The sequence below is a fragment of the Rhagoletis pomonella genome, unplaced genomic scaffold, assembly GCF_013731165.1.
Source record: "Rhagoletis pomonella isolate Grant_MI unplaced genomic scaffold, Rhpom_1.0 Rhpom_scaffold_00003, whole genome shotgun sequence".
In the NCBI taxonomy this organism is placed as follows: Eukaryota; Metazoa; Arthropoda; class Insecta; order Diptera; family Tephritidae; genus Rhagoletis; species Rhagoletis pomonella.
The window spans coordinates 43653150-43671944 of NW_023458557.1; the positions used below are offsets into that span (position 1 = coordinate 43653150).

Sequence of the window (18795 nt, forward strand, 5' to 3'; positions counted from 1 at the left end):
ATTTAGCAGCTCCTAAATACCTAAGTAAATAGTACTTGGGTATTTAGTCATCTCAAAATACTAAGTATTTGTGTATTTAGTACCCAAAGTGGTACTTTAAGTACAAAAGTATTTAGGTATGCCCATCACTGCAATGTATATGTACATATAAGCATATATACACATACATTTTCGCTCGAAAGTATTTCATTATTTTAAAAGTACCAAATATCACAAAAAATTTCAACACAACCCCTTTTTGGTGAGTGATTCAGTGTCAAAGAGGTGCTCATTTCTGTGCGCTCTTGCCATTAAAATTGAAGCAATCAAACTAGAGTAGCCACAATTTTTAAATTCGGTAATAATAGGTCTCCTTTGCGACCCAGTTCAGCTACGTATTTATCATATAATTTGTAAAAATAAAGATTTACAAATTTTTAAATTAAACTCTCTTTTAAAAAGATATTTTGTACTGTTAAACGTAATTTAATTTACCGGTTAATAAATCACCAAATAATGCAAAATCTATTTTACAAAAAAGTTGAATTCAAAGCTAAATTAATGTTTCAAATATCACTGGTCTACAAATTTCAACTTTTTTTCTGCGAATAAGACGGGACCTGGTGTTTCTGAACGGATTTTTCGTGCTGAACACGAATCCGGGGTCAAAAATGTCCCATCACGTCACGTTTTCGAGAAAAAAGGGGTTGAAACCCCTAAAAACAGCGTTTTTGGCCATTTTCGAAAAATTATAGAGCTGAACCCTGACGTGGTACAAATTTTGCATATATCAGAAATTAAAGGCTAAACCGTGCCCTTTCGAATGAGCCCTATGCCGAATTGATCGCGTGCACCCTTAAAGCAGGGGGTGTATTTGTGTTTAGGGGTGCAGGAAAAATTGATCACAGAAAGAATTTAATCTTAAACGATCATAGAAAATTAATAATGCCAAGGTTTTAACTATATTAAAAGTCGCTGATTACGAATCTGCAGTTAGATTTTAAAAATTTAAGATGACGGGTCGAATATGGTGGATATAAAAAATAAACTGAAATTCGCTAAATAAAAATTTTTAAGTCCGCCATATTGGATCCGCCATTTTGAATTTTTAAAATCTAACTTCAGATTCGTAATCAGCGACTCTTAATGTAGTTAAGACCTTAGCATCATTCATTTTATATGGTCGTTTAAGATGAAATTCTTTCTGCGATCAATTTTCCCTGGACTCCTAGACACAAATACACCCCCTGATCTAAGGGTGCATGCGATTAATTCGGCATAGGGCTCATTCGAAAGGGCACGATTTAGCCTTTAATTTCTGACATATACAAAGTTTGTAGCACGTCAGGGTTCAGCTCTACAATTTTTCAAAAATGGCCAAAAACGCTGTTTTTAGGGGTTTCAACCCCTTTTTTCTCGAAAACGTGACGTGATGGGAAGTTTTGGACCCCAGATTCGTGTTCAGCACGAAAAATCCGTTCGGAAACACCAGGTCCCGTCTTATTCGCAAAACCCTTGTAGACCAGTGTATTTATACATATAAACCTGTGTATGAATATTTTACATAAATGTAGATTTCCGTTCAAATTATGCTCATATGTATTTTCATTATGAATAAAATGACATACATATGTATGTTAAAATATTAACTTACTATTATGCAATATTTATGCAAATTTGGGGTTTGTCACAAAAAAGAGGAAAAACCTTATCTGTCTCTCGAAAAATCTAAGCTCGGTCGCCGCCAAAAAAAAATATCTACATAAAAATAAAAAAAATGTTTCTGAGTTTGGTAATTTTTTTTAGAGTTTTTGTAAAAAATTAAAAAATTGTGTGGCAACCCTGAGAATGAAACTGAATTAGGCACACTAACACTTGCTCAGTTTTAGCTCGTGCTTGTTTGTGGCAGAGTCCATCACGGCTCATGTATATATGATAATTATTTTCCTTTTTGAGAGATGCTGAATTTGCTGTTGACTGTAACACCCGATTTACATGATTCAAGTACTTGAAAGCAATTCTTGCTCATTCTCTTTTGTGTTTTCTATTTGCTTTTAGACGTTTCAATTCTGTTGAATTCAAGTTTTTGGTTCTTTAAATGGGAAGCAACGAAAATGCCAAAAGCAAAGCAAGAACGTTGAAACGACTTGACGGTACAGACGCATGTGTACTCGTCCCTTTTCTTCTCACCCCCTCTCCTCCAAATGCGAGCAGAATTGAATTCAATACTTGAACTGTGTAAAAGCAGTCTTAGTATTTCGGCAGCTGCTAGGGATAAAACGATACCATGGAAGCATCGATCCCTGTACTTGGAAGTAGCATCGAAAGAAAGTTCCGATACCTACTTACACCCGATTTACATGATTCAAGTACTTGAAAGCAATTCTTGCTCATTCTCTTTTGTGTTTTCTATTTGCTTTTAGACGTTTAAATTCTGTTGAATTCAAGTTTTTGGTTCTTTAAATGGGAAGCAACGAAAATGCCAAAAGCAAAGCAAGAAAGTTGAAACGACTTGACGGTACAGACGCATGTGTACTCGTCCCTTTTCTTCTCACCCCCTCTCTTCCACATGCGAGCAGAATTGAATTCAATAGTTGAACTGTGTAAAAGCAGTCTTAGTATCGGGCTGAAAGTATCGATTCCTACTTATATCGATATTTGTACATATATAAGAATTGTTTTTAAAAAACGCTATCACATATCTATGAATTTTTGTCAAAATAACTTGTGTGACGATCATTTTTGATTTTAGAAGAATGGTACTTAATCTTTTTAAGAAAAACTTTAAGTTTTAAAACAAAACAAAAACAAGAAAAAGGTGCAAAATCCGATATGTAGTTTTGTAAAATCCCCACAGAATTTTGTTAACAGAATGTGCTTCCTTTTTATGTACGTATGTTATTCGTTATACATAATTATTTATTTTGTACAAAGAGAATATTCAAAATGTATTTCATCCAAATTAACTAATAAAAGTTATTTGTATTATAACACTGGTCAACAGCATTTTTGCAGAGTAACGATGGTATATTTCTGAAAGAAGTAATAATCTTGATGATTTTTGGAGCACAATGTTATAATGTAGTGCATGCATTCATATGGCTAGCTTAGAGTGAAAGGTTGCTAAGTCCATTTGTAGAAATTTTACAGGAGAGAAAAATAACCTTTTAAAACATTTGCTTCAAGAATTTCGCAAGAAGTTCCGTAGCAAATTAAAATATTTAGAATTTGTTGTTAGCTTATCAAATTTTCTGTGCCTCTTTTGGACTAATGGATATTTCGTTTCTACAAAAAATGTTGCCTTCTGATCGCCCTCTTTTTAGTGTTTGTGTGTAGAGGGCAAAGAGAAGGTTTCATTTTCCGGGAGAAACGAAATCGGCATTAGTAAATTTGCCTTAAGTTGAATATAAACGGGAAGAAATAAAACAAGCACGTTCGTTAATCCGTTTTTAATTTATCTTGCTTCCTATAGCCAAATATGAGTTTTCACAGAAAGTGGACTTAGATTAGATGATAATGGGACTTTCTTTGTAGGACTTTCTTTTCGTTGGAAACTAAACTGCCAAAAATTTGTAACTATTCACAATAAAAATTGGATTTAAAAATAAAAGTCCGGGAATAAAATTGTTACTGAATCGGGTTTCGATACAAGAACTATCTTCCGATACCTACTCAGTCCTCGGTTCAAAAGTATCGATACCAAAATTGCTTGGTATCGGACGAAAAGTATCGAGTATGTACTAGTATTTACTAGTATCGTTTTGTCCCTAGCAGCTGCTGTGCAATGAAGATCATGAAAGTGGGGATGTATGATGATTGTAATGCACGATTGAGAGAATACAAAGGTTGCGCCGATCTCGGACCGCTATCCCTCTCTTAACGAATTTGACAGAATCGTTGTTTGCATGACGTCACACTTGTGCAACTTGTTTACGTTTTCCTTGCAACATTTTTTCTTCTTCTTCCATTCTTGCTCACGTTTTGGCATTTCTCTCTCGCAATTGCACCAGTGTGACGTCACACAAAAGTAATTCTCAAAAATCCTCTCTGATCGGCGCAATCTTGTATTCTATCATTCTTGATTGTAATGTATTTTTAACACCCTCTTCACCCTGAGAACTGCTTTACCTCTTGAGTAGCACTTGCTGGGTCTTTGACTGCTTTAAGAGCCAAACATCTGCCCATCCCTGATCTAGAAGACTAAAATGGAGGTTGGTCTCAAGGTGGTCACAGTATGAGCAGATACACTTCCTACGCCCAAAAGCTGTACACACCTTTCTGAGAGTTGGGTTTAAAAATAGTGTTTTGAAGAGCACATGGCGCGATAAACCTCTAGACCGCCTGCATACATACCTCACTTTGCAAAAGTGACCAAGCATCCCTATTTTCCTTGCGTTCATTGTATTCCTTCATGGTGGAGTTGAATTGGCCCTCCATTATATCGCTCAGAGCTGCATGCTTAACAAAACCAGCTATGCCCAAACCGATTTCGAAGATGAATATAATAACCGCCAAAATGGCAAATGACAAAATCATGCAACTATTCTCCTGCAAAGCGCCCCAACAGCCAAGGAAGCAAATGAATGCTATTATAGCGCCAACAATGATTAAAATGATGGGCACAGTCCAGATATGATCGCTGACGAAATTCGAATAGTGCGCATAGTTTAGCTGCGTCGTAGCGCCCACGATGAGAATGAGCAGACCTGTCAACTAAAAGTGTTCCTATGAGTTAGTATTTCAAATGAATAAATGGTATAAATACTCACAGCAAAAAGTAAATTACAAAAAAATGTAATAAACTTTACACACGTTAAGCCTCCAGAAGCCATTTTGCTTTTATCTTTTATTCTTTGATGCAAAAGCTTTCGATTTTAACTGAAAACAATAAACAAATGTTAATATTTAATTACTCATTTGACGTGTTCAGAATCGTTTAAAACATAGTGAAACAAAACAGTTAAGCTTTCGATATTAACTGAAAACAATAAACAAATGTTAATATTTAGTTACTCAGTTGACGTGTTCAGAATTGTTTAAAACATAATGAAATAAAATAGTGAAACGTGTTCCCTATGGTTTAAAATATACACATACATTTAAGTACATTATAAAAAATACAAAACATACTACATATGTCGCGAATGGCCGATCGTTATAAGTTTATTTTGCATATCTCTTATTTAGCAATCAATCCAACATCTAACTGCTTGACTGTCATTGCATGTGGAACGTTTGTAAATGGCACCTTCAGCGAGGCAAAAGCGCTCATTCCCCGCCACCTGCACGCATCGCAACCAGACGGCCGACCGAGTGCTAATTAACTATCTACCAGAGATCCATGATGCAATAATACAAGGTGTTATAGACTGGCAGCTTCTCGCTCTAATTCCGCCATATTGACTGCCTTAGGTAGTGTTACTTCTTTAACAATTCTTTGCCTAATAATACAGTTGAATGTTTTTTTTTTTTACTTTTTTCTCAGTATACACATTTTGTTTTCTTAAAAAGGTTTTTTAACTTATTTTATTTCATTTTAAATATTTTTTTAATATTTTTATTGAGCTTTTTACCACGATTGTTTATTAGGAAAAATTGAAAAAGCAACAAAGTCTAAGCGGTAGAAGTTATAGCACTATTTCCGAGATCACCACATCTCCTCATCAGACTTCTTTTTTCTAGACTTCAGCAGGGATCGAACCTGCGTATTCGATGTTCAAAGTCAGAAGCGTTAACCACTGAGCTATGTACATCCCGTTATTTTATTTCATTTCATTACGAATACACTATAAAAAAGCAAATTTTGTTTTGTAGAAAATATGAAATTTATATTTTTCCCCCAAACGGAGATTAATTTCTTCCCGTTTTTCTTCTTATTCTACTGAGCTAAGGCAGTATCAAGCTTGTATTATTGCATCATGCCAGAGATCTACACAAGTGGATGCATTCTGCACGTACTCTGCACCTCATGCAGGGTTGCCACTTTGGTAAATTGTTACCAAAATTGGTAGAAAAAATTTGGGTTGGCATAAGATAAGTTTTTTCTCATTTTGCTAAATTTTTTTTTATTATTTTGTTTGAAAAACAAATAAAACTTTCCGTTCCCGCTTTCTTTTTCGTAGTTATCTTTATATTAAAAAATTTCTTTCCAAAAGTTTAGTCTACTTTAATGTATTAATTTTCAAGCGCTTTAGTGCGCACTTTTCATATACATACATTTGCGTAAATGTATATCGATAAAAGGCGAACATAATATGCTCCATTCAAAACTCATTTTAATGGAATCCCGAGGAGCTTTTTGTTGCCTAAATATTTTAAATGATTATTTAAATAAAAAGAAAAAATGGACAGGTATGTAGTTACGCACTATAGTTGTTCGCAAACAAAATTAAATCAACGCCATTTTTATCAATGGCAATAGTTAAATGAAAAACCTAAAAAGACTGGTTGCAAAAAAATTCAAAACAAAATCAACAAGAATTTTTAGCTGCACATTGTTGGTTATCTACTCAAATGTTATGGGCTATAAGAGTAAGAGAGTAAAAATCAAAAGATCGAAATATAGACAAATATTTTTTCAATTTTTCTAAATGCTGTAGTTAGCTTGAATCCTTGATTTTTAGGGGTTTGGTTAAAGCGCAAACAATATTCTTAAAAGCAAATACCAAACAATTTTTAATTGAAAAACATTGTGAATACTAAAAAAATCACCAAGCGGTTTTTTGAGTCACTGTATTCGTCTATTATAACTCCAGTTAAAGTTTTTCTAAATGATGAATTTTCGTGTTTGCCTTTCGTTTTTCGCTTTTTGTTTGAAGGAAACTGAGAATAACTATACCATTAATATGATCTCAAATACCGTATAATTAATTAAATAAAAAATATCAGACCTATAGGTTTTATTAAAATAACCAAAAAAAAACATCCGATTAGGGGGCTCTTGGAGTAGTCGAGAGAAAGATTTCGCTGAAGATTTACGGGCCTTTACGCGTTAGCGACGGCGAACCGCAGACGATGGTATGATGAGCTGTATGAGCTTCACAACGACATAGACATATTGCAGCGAATTAAAATACAGTGGCTCCGCAGATCCAGTTATGCAAATATTCAACTTGGAACCCGCTGGTGGTAGCAGAGGCAGAGGGACGCCCCCACTGCGATGGAAAGGCCAAGTGGAGAAAGGAAGAGAAACGACTGGGCGTGCTTTTTTGAACTCAGCCAAAAGTTATTGGTTGATATTTTCCAGATTTGGTAGATTTTTTTTAAGCGGATGGTAAGAGCTTTTCTTTGTCAGTGGTAACCCTGACCTTATGCTAGTTTTTGGTACAAGGCCAGTATGCAGCTCTCAAGAAAACGGTCAAGATAAAAATTGCCATTATTTCGTGTGTGTGTCCAAGGAATTTTGACATGTGATACTACACCAGCCTGTGGCCTCACTCTTTCCTCAAGAAATAATGGAACGGGCACATATTTCTGTTGCAATCATGGGTTGTCTTTTGCTCTTCTTTCACAAAAAACTTTAGAAAAGTAGAAAGTAGAGTTAGTAGAAAGCGTAGCAAATTTCTTAAGAACTGCGTACTGCCCCAAGAAAATTGTACACAAGAAAATTTCTTAGCTATTCCTTGTACGTCATTTTACATGGAGTTCTTGCTTTTCTTGAGAGCTGCATACAGATACAAGTGGCGTGAGGAACGCGTGAAGAAAAATGTTTCTTTGAATCACCCGCCAACTCTTGATATAATTTGTTGATATACATCTTAAGCCATCTAGAAACAAGTAGGGATGCAACATCGTTCATCGTTCATTTTCAAGAGCCAAACCTCGATGTCAAAAATATCGATGTTTATGAACGATGCATCGATGTTTTCAATAAATTATTTGTAAGTTTAGTGTTTAGTATAATTATAACCAGAACACATCTAAATATATATCGAGGGCTTATGTTCAATACCCTATATCTGCAATTTTCACAAAAACTACTTTGTGATGTTTGTAAGTCCCATCTGGGATTTACCTGACATCACTGATGTTAATTCTGACTTTGCAATTTAATGTAAATTCTTCTGTCAAGCGTTATAGTACAAGGTTAGCATTAATATAACCGATGCCAATTAAGCCTTAGGTGGATTTTTCAGAATCTCATTTGTGAGAAGTGCAGAGAGGGGGTATTGAATATAAGCCCTCGACATATATGTTTAACATCAATTCAATTTATTTGTCAAAGGTCAAAAAACAATTATTTATATATATTTTATCTGCTTTAGTATTGTTGCCCCAGCCTCTGAAAACAACCGTTAACTTGCGACTAAGGCATCCAATCCCGGACCATTTTGTGAATCACGGGATTTTGGGATCTTAAATTGGTAATCCAGGGATCCCGGGATATCTCGAGATATTACTACCATAAATTTAAATATGGTAACAAACTAGTTTTGTAGTCTTGCTTTAGTGCGGATACTAGAAATAAAAATTAATTTGTGTTTTTAACCAAAGAAATATAAATGTCTTTATTTTATATCAGTTTAAAAAGCTAATTACAAAGAAAATAAACTAAAAACAGACATTTTTACAAAAGTTAAAAAATAAGAGATCATCTTTACACTTGCATATCTATATATATAAAAATGGTGTGAAAAATGTTCATCAATTGAGAACGGTTTGTCAGATTTGGCAAACATTTTATTTTTTTAGATGTTCGTAATTGCCAGGAGAAGGTTTTTACGAAAGAAAATTTTGGGAAAATCCTCCGGCGAATTCGGGAAATTGGAAAAATCGAAATTGATTTTTTTGTATGGAATTTTGTGTGCGATTCCTTCGGAATGGCTTTCGAATGGAAAATTCTAAGTGGAAAACTGGGAAAAACCCGGAAGAACGCGAAAATTTTTTTTACCAAAATTTTGCATTTTATTGCATTATTTGATGATTTCGGACGATGTAAAGTTGGAAATCGCTCAGGCGGTTACAGCGCCAAATAATAAGAAAGGTGGAAAATTCGTTGTGAAGCTTGGAAAATTTCGGATAATTGTGAAACAATTTGCTCCTAAAGGATCGAGCTACGCTAAAAAAATCCATTTGGTACGTAGGTAGCCTTTTGCCTAGATTAGCATATACCCAGAAAAAACACGATTACCACAGAAGCGAAAGTGTAAACGAGCTAGGCGATGGGAATCGCTTACGCTTTCGCTTCAGGAAGGCCTTATTTTAACATGGGCATGTCATTGGCGGTAAGCCCTTACCCGCAGCATTACCTTCAAACGAAGGGAGAACGCATGGATAAACAGAATCCGGAGAAGCGAACAAAGAATGCCTTACAGAGAAACTAATGTATTTAGAATGCCCAGATGAGTACATACTTATTTATATTAAATCAGAAAATGTCTTAAAAATTAAAATTAATTAAAATTTTTATAAATCAGTTTTTATACAAACATATGTATGTATTTGGGTATTTAGATTTTACTTAAAAATCGGTATGTACATACATGCATATTTAATTAAGCTTAAAATTGTACTTCCTCACTCATGTACTTCACTTTATTGACTGATTTCAACTTCGCTGCAAATTGAACAAAGCAAAACATGATTTTTATGCGAGACAAATTTCCACAGAAACTAACGGTAGAAAAAGATTTTTTTGATATTCATTCTATTTTTCAGCTGACTAGGATGCAGCATTCTACTTTGCATTCCCCGAAATGAAGCAAAGAAGCGAAATAAACAAAAAATATTGTAGGACATTCTACTTTGCATTCCCTGAAATGAAGCAAAGAAGCGAAATAAAAAAAAATATTGTAGGACATTCTACTTTGCATTCCCCAAAATGAAACAAAGAAGCGAAATAAATAAAATATTGTAGGACATTCTACTTTGCATTACCGACAATGCCTAAAAGAAGCGAAAAAATTCGAAGGCATTACAACGCTATGCCTTCTAGAACACGTTACCACTAAAAGCGAGTACCTATTTTTTGCTGGGTAGGATCAATTTTTTCCGTTAAGGGGGCCAGGGAACGATCTATTCGAAAAAATCTTATTTATGGTTCGATTCGCTTGAAATTCGATACCCGTATTATAGATATGCGTAGAATAGAATTGAGTCATTGTTTTACCGTTCGAAAGGTGTTTGAAGGCGCCGCAAACATGCGGGTATTGGCTAATTAATATTTTTGACAATTTTTTTTGTGCTGATTACGAACCCGTAAGCATAAAGTTTTCATCAGCTCAAGATTTTAAGAAAAACGAGGTCAAAGCGTCAAAAAATCGCTTGCTTGATTGAACTTTGCTTGATGGCCACTTATAGTAATTTGATGAACAGGAAAAACTGATTTTGGGAATTTTGAGTACCTACCGCAATTAAGCAAAAGGCGATAGAACCTTCCACAGGCTTAAATAAAGGCTTGGACTCCTGACTTCAATCCCTGAAAATACCATTCCTGCACCTTGACCCCAAGGTCACCTATAGTCGTTTATTGAACAGCTAACACTAATTTTTACACACTTTTTATTCACTTGCATAATTTTCCAGTATTTTTTTTATTGTTGGACGATAAAAAGTAATTGGGTACAGGTGACCATCAGGGCAAGGTGCAGGAATAGTATTTTCAGGGATAGTAGTCTGTAGTTCTAGCTTTTATTTAGGCCTAAGTGGAAGGTTCTATCACCTTTTGTTTCCTTGCTAGAACTTCTAAAATATTGCAAAAAACGTTTTTTTTTGACACTTTCACCACGTTTTTCTCAAAACTTGGAGCTGATGGAAACTTTATACTTACGGATTCGTAATCAGCACAAAGAAGTCTATCAAAAACAGCTTTAACATTTGACGCATCAAAATCGGTATTGCCCTGTGTTACCTACACTAATTATATAAAGAGAAGTTCCTTCTTTTTATAAGAGGTGATCTCGCGAACGGCTGTACCGATGTTTTTTGAAATGTTGGCCACCTACTGCAGACTTTCGTTATATTAAGGGAGAGTGGCATCACCCATACATATCGAAATTTTCATACCGTATATCTCTGGAAGTAAGACCTGCTTCAGTTGAAATCTGGCAGCACTCTACACACCAAAGAACTTCAGCAAAGAAAATTGATTTTGGACGATTTCATGCAAAATCCACACATCTCCCAATGTCGGTTAGTAAAATTGCTGAAAATTGGAAGGTCTACGGTTCAAAATGTATTGTCAACACGGTTGCCGTTTTGGTCCATATGGACCAAATTTGGTAAATTTTTTTTCGTTTGGTCCATTGGTCCAATGCTTTTTGAAATGGTCCATTTCACAATGCTTTGGTTAGGTTATTATCACCCTTTCACTTCATGCAATATTTTTTAATTTTTATACCTTTCATGAGCATGAAATGGTATTATAACTTTGGTCCGATGTTTGTAAGTACCAGAACAAAAAGAGATAGACCCATTAAAATGTATACTTATATGATCAGAACGTCGAGCTGAGTTGATTTAACCATGTCCGTCTGTCCGTCTGTCCGTCTGTCTGTCTGTTTGTATGCAATCTAGTCTCTCAGTTTTCGAGATATCCGTATCAAATTTGGTATGTGGGTGTATTTTTATAATGTATTAATCATTTGTCGGAACCGGAAGAATCGGACCACTATAACATATAGCTCCCATACAACTGATTGTTCAGATATGAGATTTTTCGTTATAACTTCTCCATTTATGCAGCTACGAACATGAAATTTTGCAGTACTTGCACCCATTATCAACAGAATACTTACAGTACAAAGTTACAAAGTTACAAAGATCGGGTCACTATAACCTATAGCCCCCATACAACTGATTGTTCAGATATAAAATTTTTCGTTATAACTCCTCCATTTATATCGCTAGGAACATGAAATTCCGCACTGTTTTCAATAATTATCAACAGAAGACTTACAGCGAAAATAACAAAGATCGGGTCACTATAACCTGCAGCCCCCATACAAATGATTGTTCAGATATGAGGTCTTTTATCATAACTCCTCCATTTATGCAGCTAGGAACATGAAATTTCGCACCATTTTCACTCATCATTAACAGAATACTTACAGTGAAAATAACAAGGATCGGATGACTACAACATATATCTTCCATACATCTGATTGTTCAGATATGGGATTTTACTGTAAAACTTCTTTATTTGAACAGCTAAAACCGATAAATTTCGTAAGCTATTTTATAAATAATAATACAAAGTCTACTGAGAAAATCATCAAAATATATGCTGTATAAGCTTTATCTCCTATAGCACTGATTGTTCAGATACCAGTTTTTGCCATATATCTCCTTTATGTAGGAAACTAAACCCAATAAATTGTGTTACCGGTTTACATACCGATCACATAGCAGTGAAAATCACTTAGATTGGTGCCATATAAAGTATATCTTCCATACCTCTGATTGTTTAGATGCGATTTTTTATATAAGTATGTAACTCCTCTATCGATGTATGCAGATGTATTCAAAAGCAGTAATCTGTCAAAGTAAAATTTGCAGATGTTCATGAAAGGTATGAAGCCTTCGGCATAGCCGAAGACAGCGCTGCTCTTACTTGTTTCTATTTAATTTATGAATTTTGGCAACACCTGCTAAAATTTGAATAATCCACTGATCTTCAAATATGGCATCGCTAATCATCTGTGAAAGCACGCTTCAAAAAATTCTCCGGTTTCTTGCTAATTTCAATTTAATGTTCAATTTAAATGTTCCTTTGAATTCATGTATTTATGCCGAATTTCCACTAGGCATTGAAATAACAAAAAATGTACGCCATTTGAAAAAATGCCATGTGGAAATGAACTTAATGACTATTTTATTTTACAACGCTTTTATCAGCTTGCAATGTTGTATGTCCAGACCACCACATTATAAATATATCAAAGGTATTTATGGCAAACCTAGTCTAGATATTAACCTCGTCGTAGGTATCCTATCAAAGACATACAATTAGAAAAACTCTAGAGATAGATGTCGCCTCACCAGAAGAAGTTAAAAATATGCACTACATACGCTACTGCGGAAAGGACGACACGCCATTTCTTTAAATGAAATTAATTGCTGCTATATGTATGTATGTACATATGTAGGCATATACTAAATGTGAGCAAACAACATTTTGCTTGCATAGTCTTCTGTTCTCTTTTCAACGCAAGTTGAATTATTTTAGTATCTATTGCAAAATTTTATACAGACAAGACCAAAAAGTATAAAATAAATTTAAAAAAAACTTTTTAACTACCACGCTTTGAATGTTGTATGTCCAGACCACCATTTATACTAGCTGCATTTTTTTGTACGCGAGCGACAAAAGAACGCTCAACTCGGGTAAAATTTCCTGTTGGCTACTTAATCAACCCTGTTGGTAGCTGGCATGAAAATGTGATTAGTTCGCCGGGATTTAGATACAAAAACCAATTTAAATGAGTAATTATGCGAGGTATTTGCGTAATATATATACTCTTTTAAAATATAAGTCACGTATAAAAGGAAGCAAAAATTTCCCTCTCCACTTTCCCATTAACAATTCACATTAGAGCAGTTTTTTCACTTACCAACACTAGCCTTCTGGTCGCGTATTTTTTAACCGACCTGGCTGAGCTCGGATAAATAGCCGAGTTTGTGTTGTTGCTTTGCGTGTATTTCGTCATTTAAGCGAGTGTTCTTTTGTAGCTCGGTTGCAAAAGAATGCACCTACTATAAATGTAGCAAAGCTATTTATGGAAAATTCTAGATATCACCCTAGTCTAGATATCAACCCCGTTGTAGGCATCATACCAGGGAGATGTCGCCCCGCCAGAAGAAGTTAAATATTGCTCCTAAATATATGCACTATTTATATACGTCACAGCGGAAATGGACGACACGCCATTTCTTTAAATGAAATAAACTGCTGCTATATGTATGTATGTACATACATACGTATGTATGTTTATACTAAATGTGAGCAAACAACATTGTGCTTGCATAGTCTTCTGTTCCCTTTCACTGCAAGTTGAATTATTTTAACATCTATTGCAAAATTTTGTACAGACAAGACCAAAAAGTAGAAAAAATTAAAAATAAAATAAAACTTTTTAATATACAACGCTTTTATAAATGGACAGAATTTGTTTTGATAACTTTTGATTTTGAAATTTTAGCAAAAGTCATTATAAACAATTAATGACATTGAAAATGAAAAGCGTGGGGCGCATGTAATACACTTGAATTGATATGAAAAGTAACATATGTATGTATGTGGTCATATGAATAACGACCGCTTAAAATCGATCTCAAATTTGTACTTTCGCTGTAGAATGTTATGTACGTGGTTTGACTATTATCAATGGAATCGAATGCTTTGTACTGCATGCGCTCCACGTTTTTCGTTTTCAATGTCATTAATTGTTTATAACGACTTTTGCTAAAATTTCAAAATCAAAAGTTATCAAAACAAATTCTGTGGGATTGAGAAATATTATTTTCTACTTTATAGTCCATTTATAAAAGCGTTGTATATTAAAAAGTTTTGTTTTTCTTTTATTTTTTTTTAATGTAATGACACGATTATTTGTTAATGCCCGACTTTGTCATTTTGCCATTTAATGCCTAGTGGAAATCCAGCATTAGTTTTGAAAACTTGTAAGTACATGTATGTATCTGAAAGTGTGATCTTCATGTCTTTATTAAGTGTATGTATATTAAATTTATCCTCATATGTAAATATTATAAATGTTACTTTAAAAAATATTAAATATACGATTGTACATAATGCACTTTGTACGCAATATGTAAAAAACGTAATTGGCATATTTTCTCGATAAAGAGCAACAAACTCCACTCAATTTCCCGATGTTATAGAAATTGGTCCATTTTTTACGATTTGGTAAATTTTTTGGACGGGAAAATAAATCCATCCATCGACCCGCAAGAACTTCTTCCCGGTATAACGCTTTCGTCAGGTTATTTAAGACGGCAATAGAGGATATGCCTTCTGTCGACCACAAAACCAAACGTGAACGTGAATTGCTGGCGAAAACGTTGGACCAAATGTCTCAATAAAAAAATGCGTGTGTAACACCGTACACATGATAGAAGTGAAACTTCTTAAAAAAGGTGTGAGTACCAGGTACCTACTCACGAAATTGGATGTGTAAACATATGTAAGTTTACGGTTCGGCAAACCATTAGCCCATTGAGTTACATACATAGGTTTGGTTAGAAATCAAACAATAATTTCATTTCATCTTATTAATTTTCTGATATACATATAATTTATTTATTCATTTTCCGGTGACACAACCTTATATGAATTCGCGCTGCTAGCATCAGCTAGGACCAGGTTGTAATAGAAGTAATTGTATGTTTAACAAATAAATGAAAATGTTTATAATGCAATCAATAGATCCTTACGAATTCGCAATTACCAAGACACTAAGTAACGTACGCACTTTTGTTTGCAAAATGCATTTATTTAAGTTGAAAGAAGACAAATTCCCTTGTTCGGCATTTATTCTTACTCGCTTTCTATCGTCCAAGGCGAATTCATATATTTTTATTACGAATTCATATATTCATGTGGTAGCAAGAGTATAAAAACATAAAATTACCTTATAAATTAAAAGCATAAGTATCACATGTATTCGTAGTCCAATTCACGAAATCATTTCATCGATCTGAGTAAAAACTAAGTGCATAAACTCTATTTCGCGTTAGTTGAAATCATGAAATGGTGTTCATTCATTCAGTTTATACACAAACGCATGAAATGATTTCATGAATTGGCCTACGCACAGTGGTGGTAAATGACAGAATGAATTACAACAAACACATCCTTTTGACATAATGCAAGCCGAAAACGTTGGTTCAAATCAATCCGCAATCAAGTTGGACGTTTTGCCCACAAACATTGCAATTTTGCGAGCAGTCTCATTGTAAAATCTCATTTTAACAATTTCATAGTTTCGGCTTATGGTCCGATTATGCATACTTCGCATAACTTCGCATAAATTTCAAAGTGTAATTTCGTATGTATTTTGTATGTATTCCATTACCCAGAAATTAGCAGAACTTTAAAAAACTTAGGGATCTGTTGAGTTTAGATTTTGCTTCACATTTTCTTAAGTAACACTTTTAGTGCACTGGTACAAATGGTTGTGCGAAGTTATGCGAAGTATGCATAATCAGACCCTTACATTTATAAAATTCAACGAAAGCACGTACCTATTTCGGCTGAGTTATCCATTTTCGGCTATTTAGTGTACAAAATAAACGCAAATTAAATGAGTTTGTACAACATGGCCATTAATGTAGCGATAAGTTGTACAACTTGCCAAAAAATCCAAATTTTTTGATTTTTCATACAACCAAGACATAAATTCACTCAACAGGCCCACAAACGGCGCAATATAGAGCAAAATAATACCACGTTGAACCAACGGACGCTACGTTTATGGCTTTCTCGGGCAAAAATTTCAACTGCTCCTGTAACACTACCTTATATAAGTTGGCCTTGCTATCATACTCACATATGTTCATCAGAGTATACCAACGAAGGTCGAGTTAATACAAGGAGATAGCGAGAGCACACAACTACTCTAGAAAATTATACGCACAATAACGAACATGAACAAATGTACAACAAACACATAATTTTTGACAATCAGTACAGTTCGCATTTATATCAACGAGCAGCTTATTAGATTTGTTTTCGTTTGTACTACATATGTGCATATGCATATATATACTCGTACACAAACATATGGACATACACAAACATATGTACATACGTACAAATATATATACAACCATTCAAACATATGTACATACATGAAAACATTGGTGTCCATAAGTACATACATATGCCCATCAGTACATCAACGAAGCCCGTTTGCTTTATCATAAATATATCCATACAAACATATGTACATATGTACGAATGGATATAGTTACGCGAGGCACGCTTGCATCATTTATACATACATATATTGCTTGGTAGCGGCAGAGCTGAAATGCGCAATGAGTTCGTTCATACATACATATATATGTATACATCCTGTAGGGAAACCCCGAACTGGTGAACCAAATTTGTAGTTCCGTACTAGATCTTTATCGCCAAAGACGAACTAGACCGATAGTAACTACATCGCCACCAGTTCAAAAGCCAGCGATATGTGGTACTTTTAGAAACAATTTTAGAAATCTATATCTAAAATGACGAATTTAGAACTGGTTCAAAATTATAGAAAAAGGGATGCAGAACGAACTAGATCTCATCTGGCGAATTTTGAACTAGTTCGAAACTACTGAAAAGGGGATGCAGCGGAGGCTTGTTTACTTTAAACGATTTTTGCTTGGCGGGTTTTTCGTTCAAATACGGTTTCAGTTTGCACGTCGAAGATGCTTTTTCACAATTTGGTAATACAAAACTAATATTTGTGTTAACATCTTAGCATTATGGGACCTTCTGGAACATAACCAATAACAGTCAGCACCTCTGCAAATTGAGCTACAGCCAAAGGTATGTAAACGTGTTTTCAAATGCACAATTTAATTTACATTCATTCAAACAGATTTGATTTCAGATTGAAAATACATCTCTGCGAATAATTAAAAATTGCTACCATGGTAACCCAAAACAAAACATCTTGTTACTTTTTTCGTTTACAACTGGTACGAAACTATAGAAAATGGGGTGCAAGGCGAACTAGATCCCATATGTCGAATTTAGGATGGTTCTGAACTATAGAAAAGGTAATGCAGCGGGGGACAATTTCCAATTCCTATGACATCGCTGTGTTAAATTCCCCAGTTGTTTGCATGCAAAAGATATTTATCGATAACTAGTAGCAGGGATGGGCGTAATCAGGAAAATGAATAATTAAATAAAAAAAAAATAAGAATAAGCTTTCATTCATCATTCCAACAATTTTGAATGACGAATAAATTTTTATTCTTCATTCAAGCCCTTGCGAATGATGAATAAATTTTTATTCATCATTTAAGTAATTTCAAGTAACGAATAAATTTTTATTCTTCATTCAAGCACTTGCGAATGATGAATAAATTTTTATTCATCATTCAAGTAATTTCAAATAACGAATAAATTTTTATTCTTCATTCAAGCACTTGCAAATGATGAATAAATTTTTATTCATCATTCAAGTAATTTCAAATAACGAATAAATTTTTATTCTTCATTCAAGCACTTGCGAATGATGAATAAATTTTTATTCATCATTCAACTAATTTCAAGTAACGAAGAAATTTTTATTCATCATTCAAGCACTTTCGAATGATGAATAAATTTTTATTCATTATTCAAATATTTTCAAATAACGAAGAAATTTTTATTCATCATTTAAGCACTTTCGAATGATGAATAAATTTTTATTCATTATTCTAATAAGTTCAAATAAAGAATACATTTTTATTCTTCATTCAAGTAATTTAAAATAACGAATACATTTTTATTCATCATTCAAGTAATTTCGAATGAAGAATAAATTTTCATTCATGATTCAAGTAATACTGAATAACGCCCAATTTTTCATTTATTGTATAAGCATGAAAATAAGTATGTATGTACTTATTTAATTATCTATATATGTACATATGTACATATATAATACGTGAAGGGATTTTTGTCCAGGTCAGCAAATCTGCACCGTTCATTCGATTTGAAAAAATGGGGTGTCAAATAAAGGGCTCGGTCTGTAGAAGTGCTATAAGGTTTTACTTTTTCGAAAAGTGTTGCCACCTTTAAACAATTTAAATCCAAATATTTAAAAAAATAAATTAATTAGTACAATATGGGTATCAATCTAAATCGATTTGAAG

At 33.9% G+C, this 18795-nt stretch overlaps 1 protein-coding gene across 3 annotated transcripts in view; it reads right to left on the bottom strand.

The window, feature by feature from the left end:
* LOC118735232 (CD63 antigen) overlaps positions 1-18795 on the bottom strand; it is a 39026-nt gene that overhangs the window by 15280 nt on the left and 4951 nt on the right. For all 3 annotated transcript variants that reach the window (XM_036464889.1, XM_036464888.1, XM_036464887.1), the window contains 2 exons: positions 4749-4857; positions 4333-4692 (listed from right to left, as the gene is read on the bottom strand). In XM_036464889.1, the coding sequence (XP_036320782.1) occupies positions 4333-4692; positions 4749-4811 (423 nt within the window). In that variant the 5' untranslated portion in view covers positions 4812-4857. The remainder of the gene's footprint in view (positions 1-4332; positions 4693-4748; positions 4858-18795) is intronic.